The sequence below is a fragment of the Cheilinus undulatus genome, linkage group 8 (assembly GCF_018320785.1).
Source record: "Cheilinus undulatus linkage group 8, ASM1832078v1, whole genome shotgun sequence".
In the NCBI taxonomy this organism is placed as follows: domain Eukaryota; kingdom Metazoa; phylum Chordata; class Actinopteri; order Labriformes; family Labridae; genus Cheilinus; species Cheilinus undulatus.
In genome coordinates, this window is record NC_054872.1 from 29537275 (window position 1) to 29550893 (window position 13619).

Consider the following 13619-nt stretch of genomic DNA (forward strand, 5'->3'; position numbering starts at 1 on the left):
CTGAAACTACTGTCATTGGAAGGTGTCAGACATTTTTTCTCTAGTGTACAGATTCTTATTCGGTATTACATTTGCCTTTTAAAATACATTAGAAAATTAAACTAGACACATGTGGTGGCCTGGAAGTGCAATAAAAAATAAAGTCTGAAACACTTTAACAAAGCTTGAAACAAATTTACATTAACCATTTTTTCACGTTTCGTAAAACAAATATATATTTGCAAAATACTTTTAAAAAGGTCAAAACAAAATTACATTTTACAAAAACAACCTACAAAAGTCAGATACAAAATTAAACAGTCTGACACACTTTTACATAACTTGAAACTTGGGTATTTTCCCTTTCTGAAAGATACGGTTGTTTGTATGATTTCTTTCAGAAGTTGTAAAAGTGTTGTACAACTTTTTAAATTTGTCTCAGCTCATGTAAAATTTTTTTTGTCAAATACTGTCATTTTGTATCAGGATTTGTCAACTTGGGTCAGGTTTTTTAAAGTCATTTCTGACTTTTAATTTTGTATTGCATTTTTTGTTCATTTAAGTAAATTTATTTTGTCATTTTTAAAACTGTTTGCTAATGTAAATTTAATTTATGAAATGTAAAAATGCTTTGGTTAGTGTAAATTTGTTTTAAGCTTAGTTAAAGTGTTTCAGACTCTGTAACTTTGTATTGCACTTGCAGGCCACCGTACAAACAGGACAAAATTTACATAGAGCTAAGAGGCATCGCTTTGTCCACAGAGGTTGCCAAAAACAACACACCCCAAAGTTCCTCACAGGAGTTTTAAGTGTAGTTTACTACTGTCAAAAATGAAAGAAATGTATCTTTATTGGAAAGAGCGATGATATCTTCCACCCAGAAAATCTATTAATCTTTTAAAAGTATTTTTATGTTACAAGTGTTTTTGATGGTTTGCTCCATATTCTGTAGACCTACATAGTTTTGGCCAAAACCACTCACCTGAGAATGGCTCTCTTTTCAAGCATTTTAAGGTATAGATATATAATTGCATGGCATTTGTTATATCTTTTCTATTAAAAAGTATTAAGAGAGAAGTTTCATGAAAGAGGAATGAGTTAATGCACCCAACTTTTGTATATGCCAAGCTTGTATGTTTTAGATTTTAAAACACACCTTATGAAAAGTCAGCTGGGCTAAAGCAGGAATAAAACATTTCTCAGGTAAAGGGGTTTATCTATTGTACTGAACTGATGTTTCACATTATAGAAGTCTTGGTATCTACAAGATAAGCTCTATAAATAATCTCTTAGCTGACCCAATACAAGTCTTTCATATTTAAAAAAAAAGCTTATCTTGTTTCCTCTGTATGGTTATGATCTTTAACCTTTAAAGCATCTCTAACAAAACCAGGATTATCTTACAAACATTAAATTGGTCATTATGGACACAGGGAAGCTTGAGGCAGCTGTATTTCCATGGTGATGGCCTACATTCCTAATCAGGACCTAACAGTGGGACTATCAACAGGCGGGGCATTGTGCCAGCCTCTATGTATTCCCCTTAATGTATAGGCCGGTTGACGGATCATAAGTAAGCTTGAACAGGCCTATCAACTGAATCGCTCAGCTGAAAAAGAGACTGTGAGTTTCTGCAGGTCAAATAAATATTGTTTCACTTGTAAATTGATCCAGTTCAGTGAAAGTTCGACTGTGTAAATCACATAAAATAACAAAGTAGGATTAAAATTAATTAACCTCTAATTTCATAAACATATATAAGGATTTTAAAAATGTAAACAAAACAACAATATCACATGATCAGGAGACAGAGGAAACAGGCCAAGGCAATCGATGTACTCGGCAGTCGTTTGTATACCCTCGGTCAGGACGGTGCATGGATCTCAGAGAGAACTGAGCAGCGTGTGTGGACAAACATGGAGCAAAATGTTGGGTCGCTACAGGAGCAGGCTTTGAAGAGAAAAGAGAGGCTGAAAGCACTCAGAGAAAAACAGCTTCATGTAAGTGTCTTTGTTGGTGGCGTGTGGTTTAAAGTAAATATAATATCAGCAGAGAGAAACGCAGTATGTACGAGTAAGCTAACGTTAGCTGGCTTGGCTTGTTGCTAACGTTAGCATCCTATTTGGGTTTGTAAATATAATAATATCATAATATTAGTTTGTGGCTTTGCTGTTATGTTGAAAGAGTAACTTGGGTTCGATGTGAGACTAGACTTGTCTTTTATATATTTGATGTAGTTTTGTGCTTCTAGATGTGAAGCCTTTTTGAAATATGACAAAAGCTAGTCACAAATGCTAGCTTTCATCAGTGTTTATGTTAATAACAGAGAAACTGAACCTTAAAAAGTTAAAATCTCTGTTAAAGTCTTGGTCAGAGAGACGTGGTTGATGGTCAGGATTAGGGCAGTAGATTGGATAGGGTGATTGCAGGGATGGGAGCTCTCACATGGTCTGTATAGGTTTCTGCAGCCTCACAGTTGAAGAAATTTTATGTGTAAAATTGTTGCTTGTGTACAATTTAGCCGAAAAAGATAATAGAGTGAAAATTGGAAAAAAATAAATCATGGTAGGAATTGTTTCGGCTTCTTTGCCATTTGAGTATTTCAGAGTTTGAAAGATTGATGATTACAGAATAAATCTCACATAATCACCATGGTTTTGTTTTATGTTTAGTTTTTATGTTTATGTGTTTCTGTACTCTCACATTGAGAACCATTGCTGCAGAGCACACATATCTTGTGTTTGCTTCAAATCTCACTCATCTTAGTGCCATAAATTCTTTCAAGGGGCGTAAAGTCAGCCAGGCTCTGATTTTATGTCATTATTGATCAGCTTTTGGAAAGACAAAAAGGGAATTCATCATAATTGTAGTTTACATCTGTTGCTTCCATTTATTTTGATAAAATGAACATTATTCAAACTCATTAAAGGTCATAGGTCTAAAGAACTGTTAAGACAGAAGAAAGAAGCCCTTCTGTGCCTCATGGATAATTGTCACTGAGGCATAAAAGTAAATCACACTTAATTCTGCCCAGAAAGTCTAAAAACTCAAGTCTCGATTGCATGACAGGGTATTTTGTTTAAGAATGAAACTATCAAGAATTGATGAAAAGAAATGTAAAGTAGCAACACATCAAGAAAACAGCCACGCTCTTTTGTCTCTAAGGGCACACTCACACTAGGCCATCTGTACCGTGCCTGGGCACGTTTGAGCCTAAAGTCCAGTATGTTGGACCAGTGTGAGTACATTCGCTCTGTGCTTGGGTGCGGCACGCTTCACAGCCCAAGGTGGGCCTAGGCAGGGTGCAAATGCAAATGAAGGAACACAAGTGCAGGAATGCAACATAACGTCAGGCCAATTCAGGAAAGCTCAGTCTTCATAAGCTACTTGGATGGAATACCCTACAGGTGCACTGTTCAGCTCTGCCCACCTCTATTCTTATTACCTCCGCCAAGGAGGTTATGTTTTCGGCATGGTTTGTTAGTTTGTTTGTTAGTTGGCAGGGTTAGGGTAGGGTTAGGGTTAGACAGTCCATTCATAACTCAAAAAGTTATGGATGGATTTTGATGAAATTTTCAGGAAATTTCAGAAATGGCATAAGGAAGAACTGATCAGATTTTGGGAGTGATCCTGATCACCGTCTGGATGCAGGAATTTTTAAAATGATTCTCTACTATTGGGAGATAGGGCTAATGGCGGAGGTCTGTGCTCTCCAAGTGCTTTTCTAGTTTATTTATTGATCTGTTTATTTTGAACTGAGGACTCTGTGTATTTACCAACAGTAAACCACCATATTGTTTCTTTGATGAATTTCACATAATGAGGGAAAAAAGCTGTTCAAGTGGCTGTCATGGTTAAAGCTGCGAGTAATCCCAGAATGATTTGTGAGTAGCTCGAACAAAATCCTAAATTGAAATAAAAAAGTAAGCAACAGCGGTAGGCAGAGCAGAACAGTGTGGTCTGCTAGTTGTCTTTTGTTATTGTTTTGATTTAGAGCCCCCTGATGGCAGAATGTATATACTGTGCAGTTTTTAAAGGTCTGTATTTATGAGGATGGCAATATGTTCTTAGCTAATATATTGTAACTGTAAACAGTGTTCAATGTAGATGCACTCCTTGAATCTTAACCCTTTTAAAGTATGGACCTGAGCAAGCAGATTTCCTCTCAGTAGATCCTCTCAGTGCTGAACATTTAAACATTACACAGTCTTCATACTCTAATCTCTCCATCCTTGAGACAAAATCTTGGTTCAACAGCCTGTTTAGTATAATCTTCTGTTTATGGCACTTAGACCAGAATGTGTTTCACTGAGCTTGTGTTAAACAGAGACATACAGGCTCTGCTAACATTTTTTTGATAAACGACTGTTGACATTCCTGAAGCCTTGGGTTGTTTTCCTTTTGTGCTGCACTTCAAGAGTGAGTCAGTCCCCTGAATTGTTCTAGCAGGTGGACAGGAAGCCTCTTCAGGAAAATGCACAATGGGAGGGGTTCAATATCCATTGTTGTCACTTTTCTCCTGGGGTCAATATGATCTTTTCTGGAATTTCTGCAAGGCTTTTTCATAACTAGTTTACTTGTTACTGCTATGCTTGTTGTGTAATTAAGTCTGGAACAAACTGTCAGTCAGGTATTTTTGTTTTGCTGTATATTTTGCCTTTTATCCTGTGTCAATGTCAGCATTTATGTAAATTTTCAGTAAGCCATTAGCAAAATACAATGTTAAATACCTGACATTACTGTTTAGCTAAAGTTATATTGTGATACATTAACAGGGACGAGAGGAGGATGGGGAGCCAGAGAAGAAAAAAGCTTCACTAGAGGAGACGACTTTAGAGAGGCACAGGTTGGTTCACCACAGCACACAAATGTTTCTCTTTCTTTTATGGCTGCTCTCTGTTACCCCCTTCTAAAGCAGAAGCTTTTAAACTGCTCAAACAGAACCAAGCCTGATCTGGAAGCACATCATCACAACATCAGATCATTGAGCTGCCTTTTTATCTGAACACCATCTTCTTGTAACAGAGTGCCTGTCTCAGTTCAGGTTGTGACATGGAGTGTTTACTCTGAGCTGGATCTCAGCCCTGTGGTAATAGCTGCTCAAATATCCTGCAGCTCACTAAACTTTGTGTGTTAGTCAGTAGGAAGGAGCAGCCATCTTTCCTGTCCTACAGGACCTTTTTCCATTGTTTATATTTAATGACTTTGAACCGACAGCACTGAGGGAGTGCCGCTGTTTTTCCTCCAGTCCAACAGGACAGATCTCTCTCATGAGCATGAAAAAAGCTGCAGAGTTTGAAGGCCTAATTTAGACATGTGTATTTAGAGATAAAGGTCAGTGCTGAATGTACAGATTTTTTTTAAGTCTACGTTTTGCAAAGTAAAGACACACATTTGTTGTAGGTGTGAGTGTTGTATGTCTTGTGAAAGGTATTAAAGTTTCATGGGTGATCAGGTTGCAAAACCAAGGCATGAAGCAGCACAACTATCAACATATTTGCCCTAGAGTTTCTGCTGCTCAAATGAATGATTCACAGGATTAAGATGCCAAAACAGTACAATTTAGAGAGAAAATGTTCCTTTTGTGTCTCCACACATTCTTCTGAATATCCCAGTGTAATTAAAAATCACTGTGACACATGTTTAAAGCTAAAAATTGGTCATAGGTGTTATTTTTTTCTCTGTTGATTAGAGCAGGTGGCTTGATTTCAGTGTAAACATTCAAACACTGCTGCACCTCCTCCTCTGCCACAGTTCAAAATAAACACTTTGTGCACACTTTAGTCAGTGCACTGAATTACCACTCACTCTCTTTGATGCAACAGTTTGCTTGAAGTGGTAATGTGCAAACACAGTCTCAAAGTTTGGACTCATCCAACTAACAGTGTGTAAAGAAGAAGGAGTGACGTCTGTGTTTGAAGGTAGAACATTTCAGATGAAGAAGGTGTTTACAGGGCATTTTTTAAATATGCCAATATGTGTCTTTCTGTTGTGGGTTTGTTAAAAAAGAAAACAGATTTCTTATGAAGTTTATGAACTTTTGATCTTTTGTTCGGCACAACCATCAAGTTCAATACTTTTTGTCATCACTGTCCATACAGGAAATGTTAAGATGATTTTTTTTTCATCCTTTAAGTTCATTATAATATTTATGATCCTCATAAATGATGTGTTGATTAAACCATTAAAATTTATTTCATGCCACAGTGTTTGCACAATAAAGAGCAACTAAACCCCAGAGTTTCTGCAGATTTGCATTAACCCTGATATTTAAAAAATGCCTTTAAAGCATCATGGACAATGCATGCAGGGAGGAGGATAAGACATACCCACTCCTCCTTCCTGCTGTCCCTTATCAGCCACAACATTCAGTGCATACTGCTTTTTAGATGTGATTATTAGCAAATTAAAGGTAGGCATAAGCTACCTCAGTGTAAAGTGATGATATATGATCACGTAGAAGACAGTTTTGTATGTTAATGATCTTGGGTTGAGGATAAACATGGCTTATTCATGATCTTGGTAAGCAGCACTACATTACCCACAATTCTAGAGTGTCACAGTGGCATCTGATTGGCTTATTCCACATGTATGCCTGAAAACATCCACATACTTTGTGTTTCTGTACTAATGAATTTAATAGCCATAATTCAACAGGGCAGTTTAAATAGGGCAACCAAGATACATGGGGGTGGGGTCTGCACTGAGGTTGTGAAAATTAAATTTGCACATTATAAATACTTATTATTATAGAGGAGGTCAGTAGGTAGAGTCAGACACAGGAATGAATGGGGGCGTACAAAGGTAAAGGAGCCACATGTGGAATTTAATCCTGGCCCAACTGCTTGGAGGACGGGAGCCTCTCCATATAGAGCACAACTTGACGACTCGACCAACAATGCACCAAAGATCCCCTCTCTTAGATAATTAAACATCTTTACGCCAATGTCATTTAGACCTTAAAACAAACTGTTGCAGCATCAAGCCTTCATAAGAAAGTCAAACTGTGATACTGGTGATGAACTTGAGGCCCACTTGCATCAAAGTTTGGTTAAGGCCTAATGTTGAAAAAGATAGTTCCTTGGAGTTTTTTTTTATACGAAGAAGTGGACATGGATTTTTGGTGCAAAAACACGACATAGAAGTAGATCTAAAAATGTAAATTGCTATAAAACGCAGCAGTAAAGCCACTGCCAATGAACTTAAATAAAAATAGTCAGCACTTTTATAAACTACTTAACTTGGTCTTTGTCAAAAGCTCTGATGTTGGAAAATGGCTTGTCCTGACAAAGAAAAACAACTTCTCGTGCAGACATTTTCAGGAATAAAAGAAACGTTAGAAGAGAGAACATAAGAAATCTATTTAAGGATGAGGTTGATAGTGCGGCATATTTAAGATTCAGGAGGCAGAGGGAGAGAGTTGAGTGAACTAGAAGTGGACCTTGGTCAGCAGACAGAACATGACTAGCATTCCTGCCCATACCCATACAAGGCATGACTCTGTCTGCTGGCAGCAGGGGGTGTGATGAATGTATCAGTAGTGTACCCTCTCGAACTTCATCACAAATGCATGTTAAGCTCACAACAGCTGATAAGGGTCTCTGTCTGTGCCTGGTCAGACAATAGTTTACCTCTGAGTGTAATCTGCAGAGATGTCAGCTGAAGCTTGCCAAGAATTCCCCCTGTACAGAGATGTGATGAAAGACAGCGTAATTCAATGTCAGGGGAGGCATTCCTCAGCTGTTTTCTGCAAGTCTGTGCCCAGGCACAGGTGGAACATGTTAATCAGACGTGTTCATAGGGAATAAAGAGGGACATTATACCAGAAGCCCTCTGGACATTAGATGTGCAGCTGTGCTGGGGCTGCAGATGGCCTTTTATACTGCTTTATCTGTGGTAGAATATATTTGCCTACACTGCCACCTCCTGGACTGTTACAAGAGTGTGAGGAAAGGGAGTCTGATGTGATGACTGAAATGAATCTGTATTCACACACTTGGCTTACTAGTGAAATTAGGATGACAAAGCTGTTGTTTGTCTCTTCAGAGAGCTGAAGCTCAGGAATTACACCCCTGAGGATGAAGAGTTAAAGGAGAGACAAGTACCAAAGGCCAAACCTGCATCTGGTGAGAACTCCTTAACATAAATGCTATCTTAGTTTTAAGATCATTTTTGATGTTGTCCTTGTCTTTGAAGTATTTTGATGCCATACTTTCATTTTTGGCCTCTGGTAGAGGGCTGTTATCACATGCATGACTAATATTCATTTATGACTGATGATTAAGTGTCGGCTGTTTGTATTTTGTAGGTTTACTTTTTTGATTGAAATTAGTTTAGAGAACTTAGAGATTCTTACAGTTTGGCACCTCTGTTTTCATAAATATATCTTTATTTATATATTGCATTATTTGCTATGTTTTACTAAACTGTATGTTTTAAGGCCCAACTAGGGGCAAGAGTTTTAAATAAGCAATCACTATAAACCCTCAGTATTGATAAAATGTTAGACTGTCTTTTCCTTATCAAAAAAATACACCCCATTCCAATTAAGCCAGAAGTGGAAAGTTACTATTTACATTTAATCAAATTACTGTAACTGAGCAGGTTTTTTTGGGGAGTGTACATTTTTAAATCAGTACATTTGCCTCTGCTTAAGTAATTTTTAACTTACTTAGTTTCCCATCATACCTATGAGAAGAGCATTTACATGTGTTTTATTGTGTTTAGATGTTGTCTTTAGACAGTTATCCCTGCTGGGGTTCTTTAGTCATGTTTCTGGTGGATTGTTTTTATTTTTTAAGTGAGGCACATTAGCACCGTGAGTAAAGTTTTCCACTGAGTTTGACTTCCTGCCTGTGACCTTAGGTACTCCTTAAAGAGTGCATATTCTTCATGAGTATGCATTGCCTTGTGACGAGATTGACTCTGTGCTTTGTTCTTGAAACCCATCATTCCACTTATTTTCAAGAGTTACTGCAGCTCTGTCATATGTTAAAATGTTTAACTCTTTCAAAAGTATAGTTTAAATATATGTATTGTGAACCTTTATATAAACTTTAAAAATGAACTCTCTCTAATTCCAACGATTCTTTGTTTATAGTGGAGGATAAAGTAAGAGACCAGTTAGAAGCTGCTAATCCAGAGCCAATTATTGAAGAAGTGGTGAGTACTCCTGTCTCCCTATAAATATATAGAAGGATATGACTTGTGGTCGTTGTCTGAAATTGTGTTTTTGTTTTTTTACAACAGGATTTGGCCAACCTTGCTCCAAGAAAACCAGACTGGTAAAATTTTCTTATAAAATTATTTTTTTGGGGGTTGCATGATGATTGAAATTCACCTATTTAAAAGGGAACCTGTATATTTAGATATGTTGACCTCATTTGATTAGCTTTAGTGCCTTTTATGTCCAATGTTCCCTCTAATTTTTAAAACTCCTGAGCAGACATTCGACTCCCCTGAGCACCTACTTCATTAACTGTGGGCGACATCTGAATTTTGATGTCTGGAAATCCTGCTCATTACTGTGATTCTAGCTTACAGGCACTTGTCCTCAGGTGAAACGAGACATTAACAAAGTTTGCAGTTTCATATAAAAAGGCAGAAAGCTTGAACTTCTGGGATGAAACAAAACACAAGTTCTGTTCTCATGTTCCATCAACCTTTCAAAGTAAGGTCTCCTAAAGGACTTCTGCACAAATTAAACAGCAAATTACAGAGAAATGTGTCACACTGTTAGAAACATCAGGGCTTAAATCCTTAAATATCAGTTCATTCTGGAGATCAACTCTTTCCTGGTCACATTGTAGATCATTTTAGTCAGCTTCATTCTTTAAAGCACAATGTTTACATAAAAAATAGACATCCATTTAATGTTACAAAAATATAGATAACTATTTTATAAAAATAATAGATTATTTGAATGTGTTCAATAAAGTTAACACCTAGGAAAAATGTAATCAGCTGATTTAACTCTCATTACCATAATAAAATGATAAAAACAGAGAAATTTACAGCTTTACTCTCTTCAGCTGAAGTCTTTTTAACTCCTGTAGAGGTTTTTTATTCCTGGCTCCTGTCTACCTCTGTTTCTCACTGCCCTGCTGGTCAGTTATTAGGATGTAAGAGATTTTATGATTTTTTTGATTGGTTTATTATCAATATACAGAACATCTATATATCCTGCAACATGGCACTTATCAAATGTTTTGAAAATGAGCTCATATATTGATGTTTAATCATTAGGGTGTATCATCATGATAAAATATAGAAGTGGAATGTTAATAAAACAACAAATTAACAGTCTGCAGCCTGCGGGGGGGGGTTATCCATAAAGACAGCACTGATGTATGTATGCGCCATGGTCAGAGAGGAGCTTTGAGGAGAGTTCAGCTCAGTGTTAAATCTTTTCTTCTCTGCAGAAAGAAGCCTCAGGTCTACAACACCAACACGTTAGCTTGTGTTTGTCTGTCTGTGGGTGGCGTTCCTGTTTGCGTCATTGTGTGAACGACATGAAGCCAAAAGTGTCTGCGCAAAGATGAACGACGGACGCACCGATAGACTCAACCACATGGCAGTTACTCTGGGAAAAAAATCTCCTTTTATGTGTAAATCAGTACTAGCTAAACTGTGCATTAATGCGCCTTTGATCACTGTGCACATGAGAAACAAAAACGTGAAAACTTGCTGGGGATATTTGAGTGCGCAACTTTTTTCTCCTCTGTGCAGAGAGGTGGAGAGCATTGCGCAATCACGCCGTAAACCCCCTTAGAGGGAACGGTGTTAATGTTTATGTTTGACAAAGAAATATACCAGATTTCTACATTATAGAAAATGAAAAACTAAATTGACTTTAAATTGACTGACTTTGTTTTTCTGTGATTCTGGATTTAGGGATCTGAAGCGTGACGTGGCGAAGAAACTGGAGAAGCTGGAGAGGAGAACACAGAGAGCCATCGCTGAGCTCATCCGTCAGTATTTCTTCTTTCATGTTTTTTGTTTTTTTTTCCTTTTTGTTGCTGAATGTTCCTGACACCATAGAGACAAGCAGGTCTGAGCTGGATGTGAGTTATTGGGCTAATTGCTTTGTGGTCCAGACTCCACTGGGGCTTGACGCCACCTGATAACATCTGTGGGTGTGATTCCTGTGCTGATGTGTGATTCACCGAGAGTTTTCAGGAAAACACAAAACACATTACTGTAAAAGTTTTACCATTGTTTAACCAGTGTTAATACTTTGCCCCATTTCCATTTACAGAACATGTAGCAGCCTTTTTGATATGCCACAGAGAGATAATACAGCAGCAGCAGCTCTTTAAAATTACTAGAAGTCCTCTCTTTACTCACAGACATTATTGTAACTATACTTTGATTAAAATAAATCTCTCTGTGAGCTGTGTTTACCATTACTGTGAAGAAAATTATTTTGCTGAACATTTGCTCTGCCTGTCTGTTGTAAGGATATCATGAATGTTGATTTACAGAATGTAAATGATTCATTTCAACTAAATAAAACCTTAACCAGAGTCATGGCTAATATACAACACCTACATTAAAGTGTAGCCAATGTTTGAACATTACAGTGAATGAATGAGACTGACTGTGACAGGTTTTTTTTTTTCTTTGTGCCCAGGGGATCGTCTGCGAGGCAGTGAGGAGGAGCTGGCCGGTGCAGTAGGAGCAGTAGGGGTGGAGGGAGGAGACTCAGACTGATTTTAAGATGTGACAGATTAAAAAAAGAATCCTTGCCTCCGTTTATGAAGGCTGTACTATCACGTCACGGCGGTGCTTCAAGAGACAGCTGATTTCATCTCTGCAGGGAGCTGTGTTTTTCAGATAGCCATGTTGTAGTATGCTCTGTTAATGCATTTAGTTGATAATGCTACCATCAATGTTCTGTTGTATATTTTTATATTTTCAAGTAAAATGTGTTTTTCAAATGATTTGTTTTTATTTCCATGCTTTTTACCTTTATTTGGGTGTAGGGATTGACAGTAAGGATCAAATTTGCTGTCCGTCACTTTGTCATTTCATACCACGACGTCAACATAGGCAGTGATTTATGCTATTTAATGTAAAAGTATTTCCTTGCAGCAAGGCAAGAATAGAAGATTTTAGATGAATGGGCCAAAGCCTATCTGAAGGCTCAAAAAGAAAGGTTAAGACAGCAGTAAATACAAAGTAACTGGATTTTAAGAACATACTGTAAATGGCACAGTCATCACTGCTTCACTTTCATCCTAAAGGGTTCAACATGTGCATCAATTATAACAATGCAATAGAAACACTTGGTTATTGCTAATGACAATGCGTAGTAGTTTCTTTTTATCATTTACTGAACAACAAAACTGAGGATCCCTGTTTTGTAGAAGTTTTACATTTGAGGATGCAAGTGTATACATTTGTTAAAAGTTAAAAACAACAGCTTAAAGAAAGGAAAATCTGAACAAACCAAGCATAAATTAATTGATTCATTCATTTGTTATTACTGGGGGAAAAAGTGAGTCTTGTTTTTTTTTTTTTTTAATTAATCAGCAAATTTATAGAATGTAGAGGGGGCTCAGGGAGAGTGGGATAAGACTATAAAAATGGAAGCTCATGTTTAAATATGGCATTCAAATTGCTTTAGTCTTTGTGATATTTGTTGTCAGACTGACCTTTATATTGCAATGTGAATGGCTCTGTTTCTGGGAAGATTGTGTGCTAGTTATTTTTAGTTTCATTATATGCTGTGCTGCACTTCAGTATGATGACATTAAAGCCTCACATTATATCAACAATAACAAGGTTTATAAATAAGTCCATGTATTTGGAGACCAGACAGAACTGCTCAGTATTTTAAAGCGTTGCTTCCCAAAGTATGGGCTGCGGCTCCCGGGTGGGCTTCAGAGGTACTGCAGGTGGGCCGTGATAGGCCATTGACAGTTAATAAAAAAGTTGTTTTTTTTTAAATTTCAAATCAATTAAATTACTTTAGTTTTTTAGACACAAAAATAAGAAAACAGGAATAAGATTTAATTTTTTTTTGTCTGATGTATGGGGCAGGTACCACAATTTAACCACATAAAATTACGATGATCCACTGGCGAGCCAGCAGATATTTTTGCAACTATTAAGTAATTTGCAAAATTTAAATATAACATGTAATACACCACCAGAAAGCTCTGATACTCAGAATTCTGGCCATGTAAACCACACCAGGAAAAAACTACCACAGCAGCCACAATTAATGCATTTGTCAGGCAACAAACAAACAATAATAAAAGTGACACAGCTCGCCACCATAAGCTCTCCTAATCATAATGTTCGATCAGTAGAGTCCTGCTATATCAGAAAGACTCCCCACAATCCAAATCGTTAAAATTTTAGTCTGAAAACAGGATGACAGCCGTAAAGATCCATGTACAGTTTTTGCACAAGTAGTCTGCAGTTTGAAACACCTTGACTATAAAAACAAGTGACAAATCCTCATTCAGCTGCCAACTTCAGTCATCTACAGGCATCTGTTTCATGATACAAATTCAGACAGGGAAAAAAGTTTTTTTTTTTTTTTTTTTGGTTGTTGTATTACTAAATACCAGTACCAGATAAAGTCAGTCTGACAGCTTGGGAAGAAAATTCAAACTGTTAACTTTCTAAAG

General features: G+C 37.1%; 1 protein-coding gene across 1 annotated transcript; it reads left to right on the forward strand.

Moving 5' to 3' along the window:
- The first annotated feature begins 1839 nt into the window (after window positions 1–1839).
- ccdc12 (coiled-coil domain containing 12) lies at window positions 1840–11921 on the forward strand. Its single transcript, XM_041792688.1, has 7 exons — window positions 1840–1979; window positions 4755–4825; window positions 8026–8105; window positions 9080–9141; window positions 9229–9263; window positions 10873–10949; window positions 11612–11921. Exons 1-7 carry the CDS (start codon window positions 1896–1898, stop codon window positions 11689–11691), a joined length of 489 nt encoding a protein of 162 aa, XP_041648622.1. The 5' UTR covers window positions 1840–1895; the 3' UTR covers window positions 11692–11921.
- The last annotated feature ends 1698 nt before the right edge of the window (window positions 11922–13619 follow it).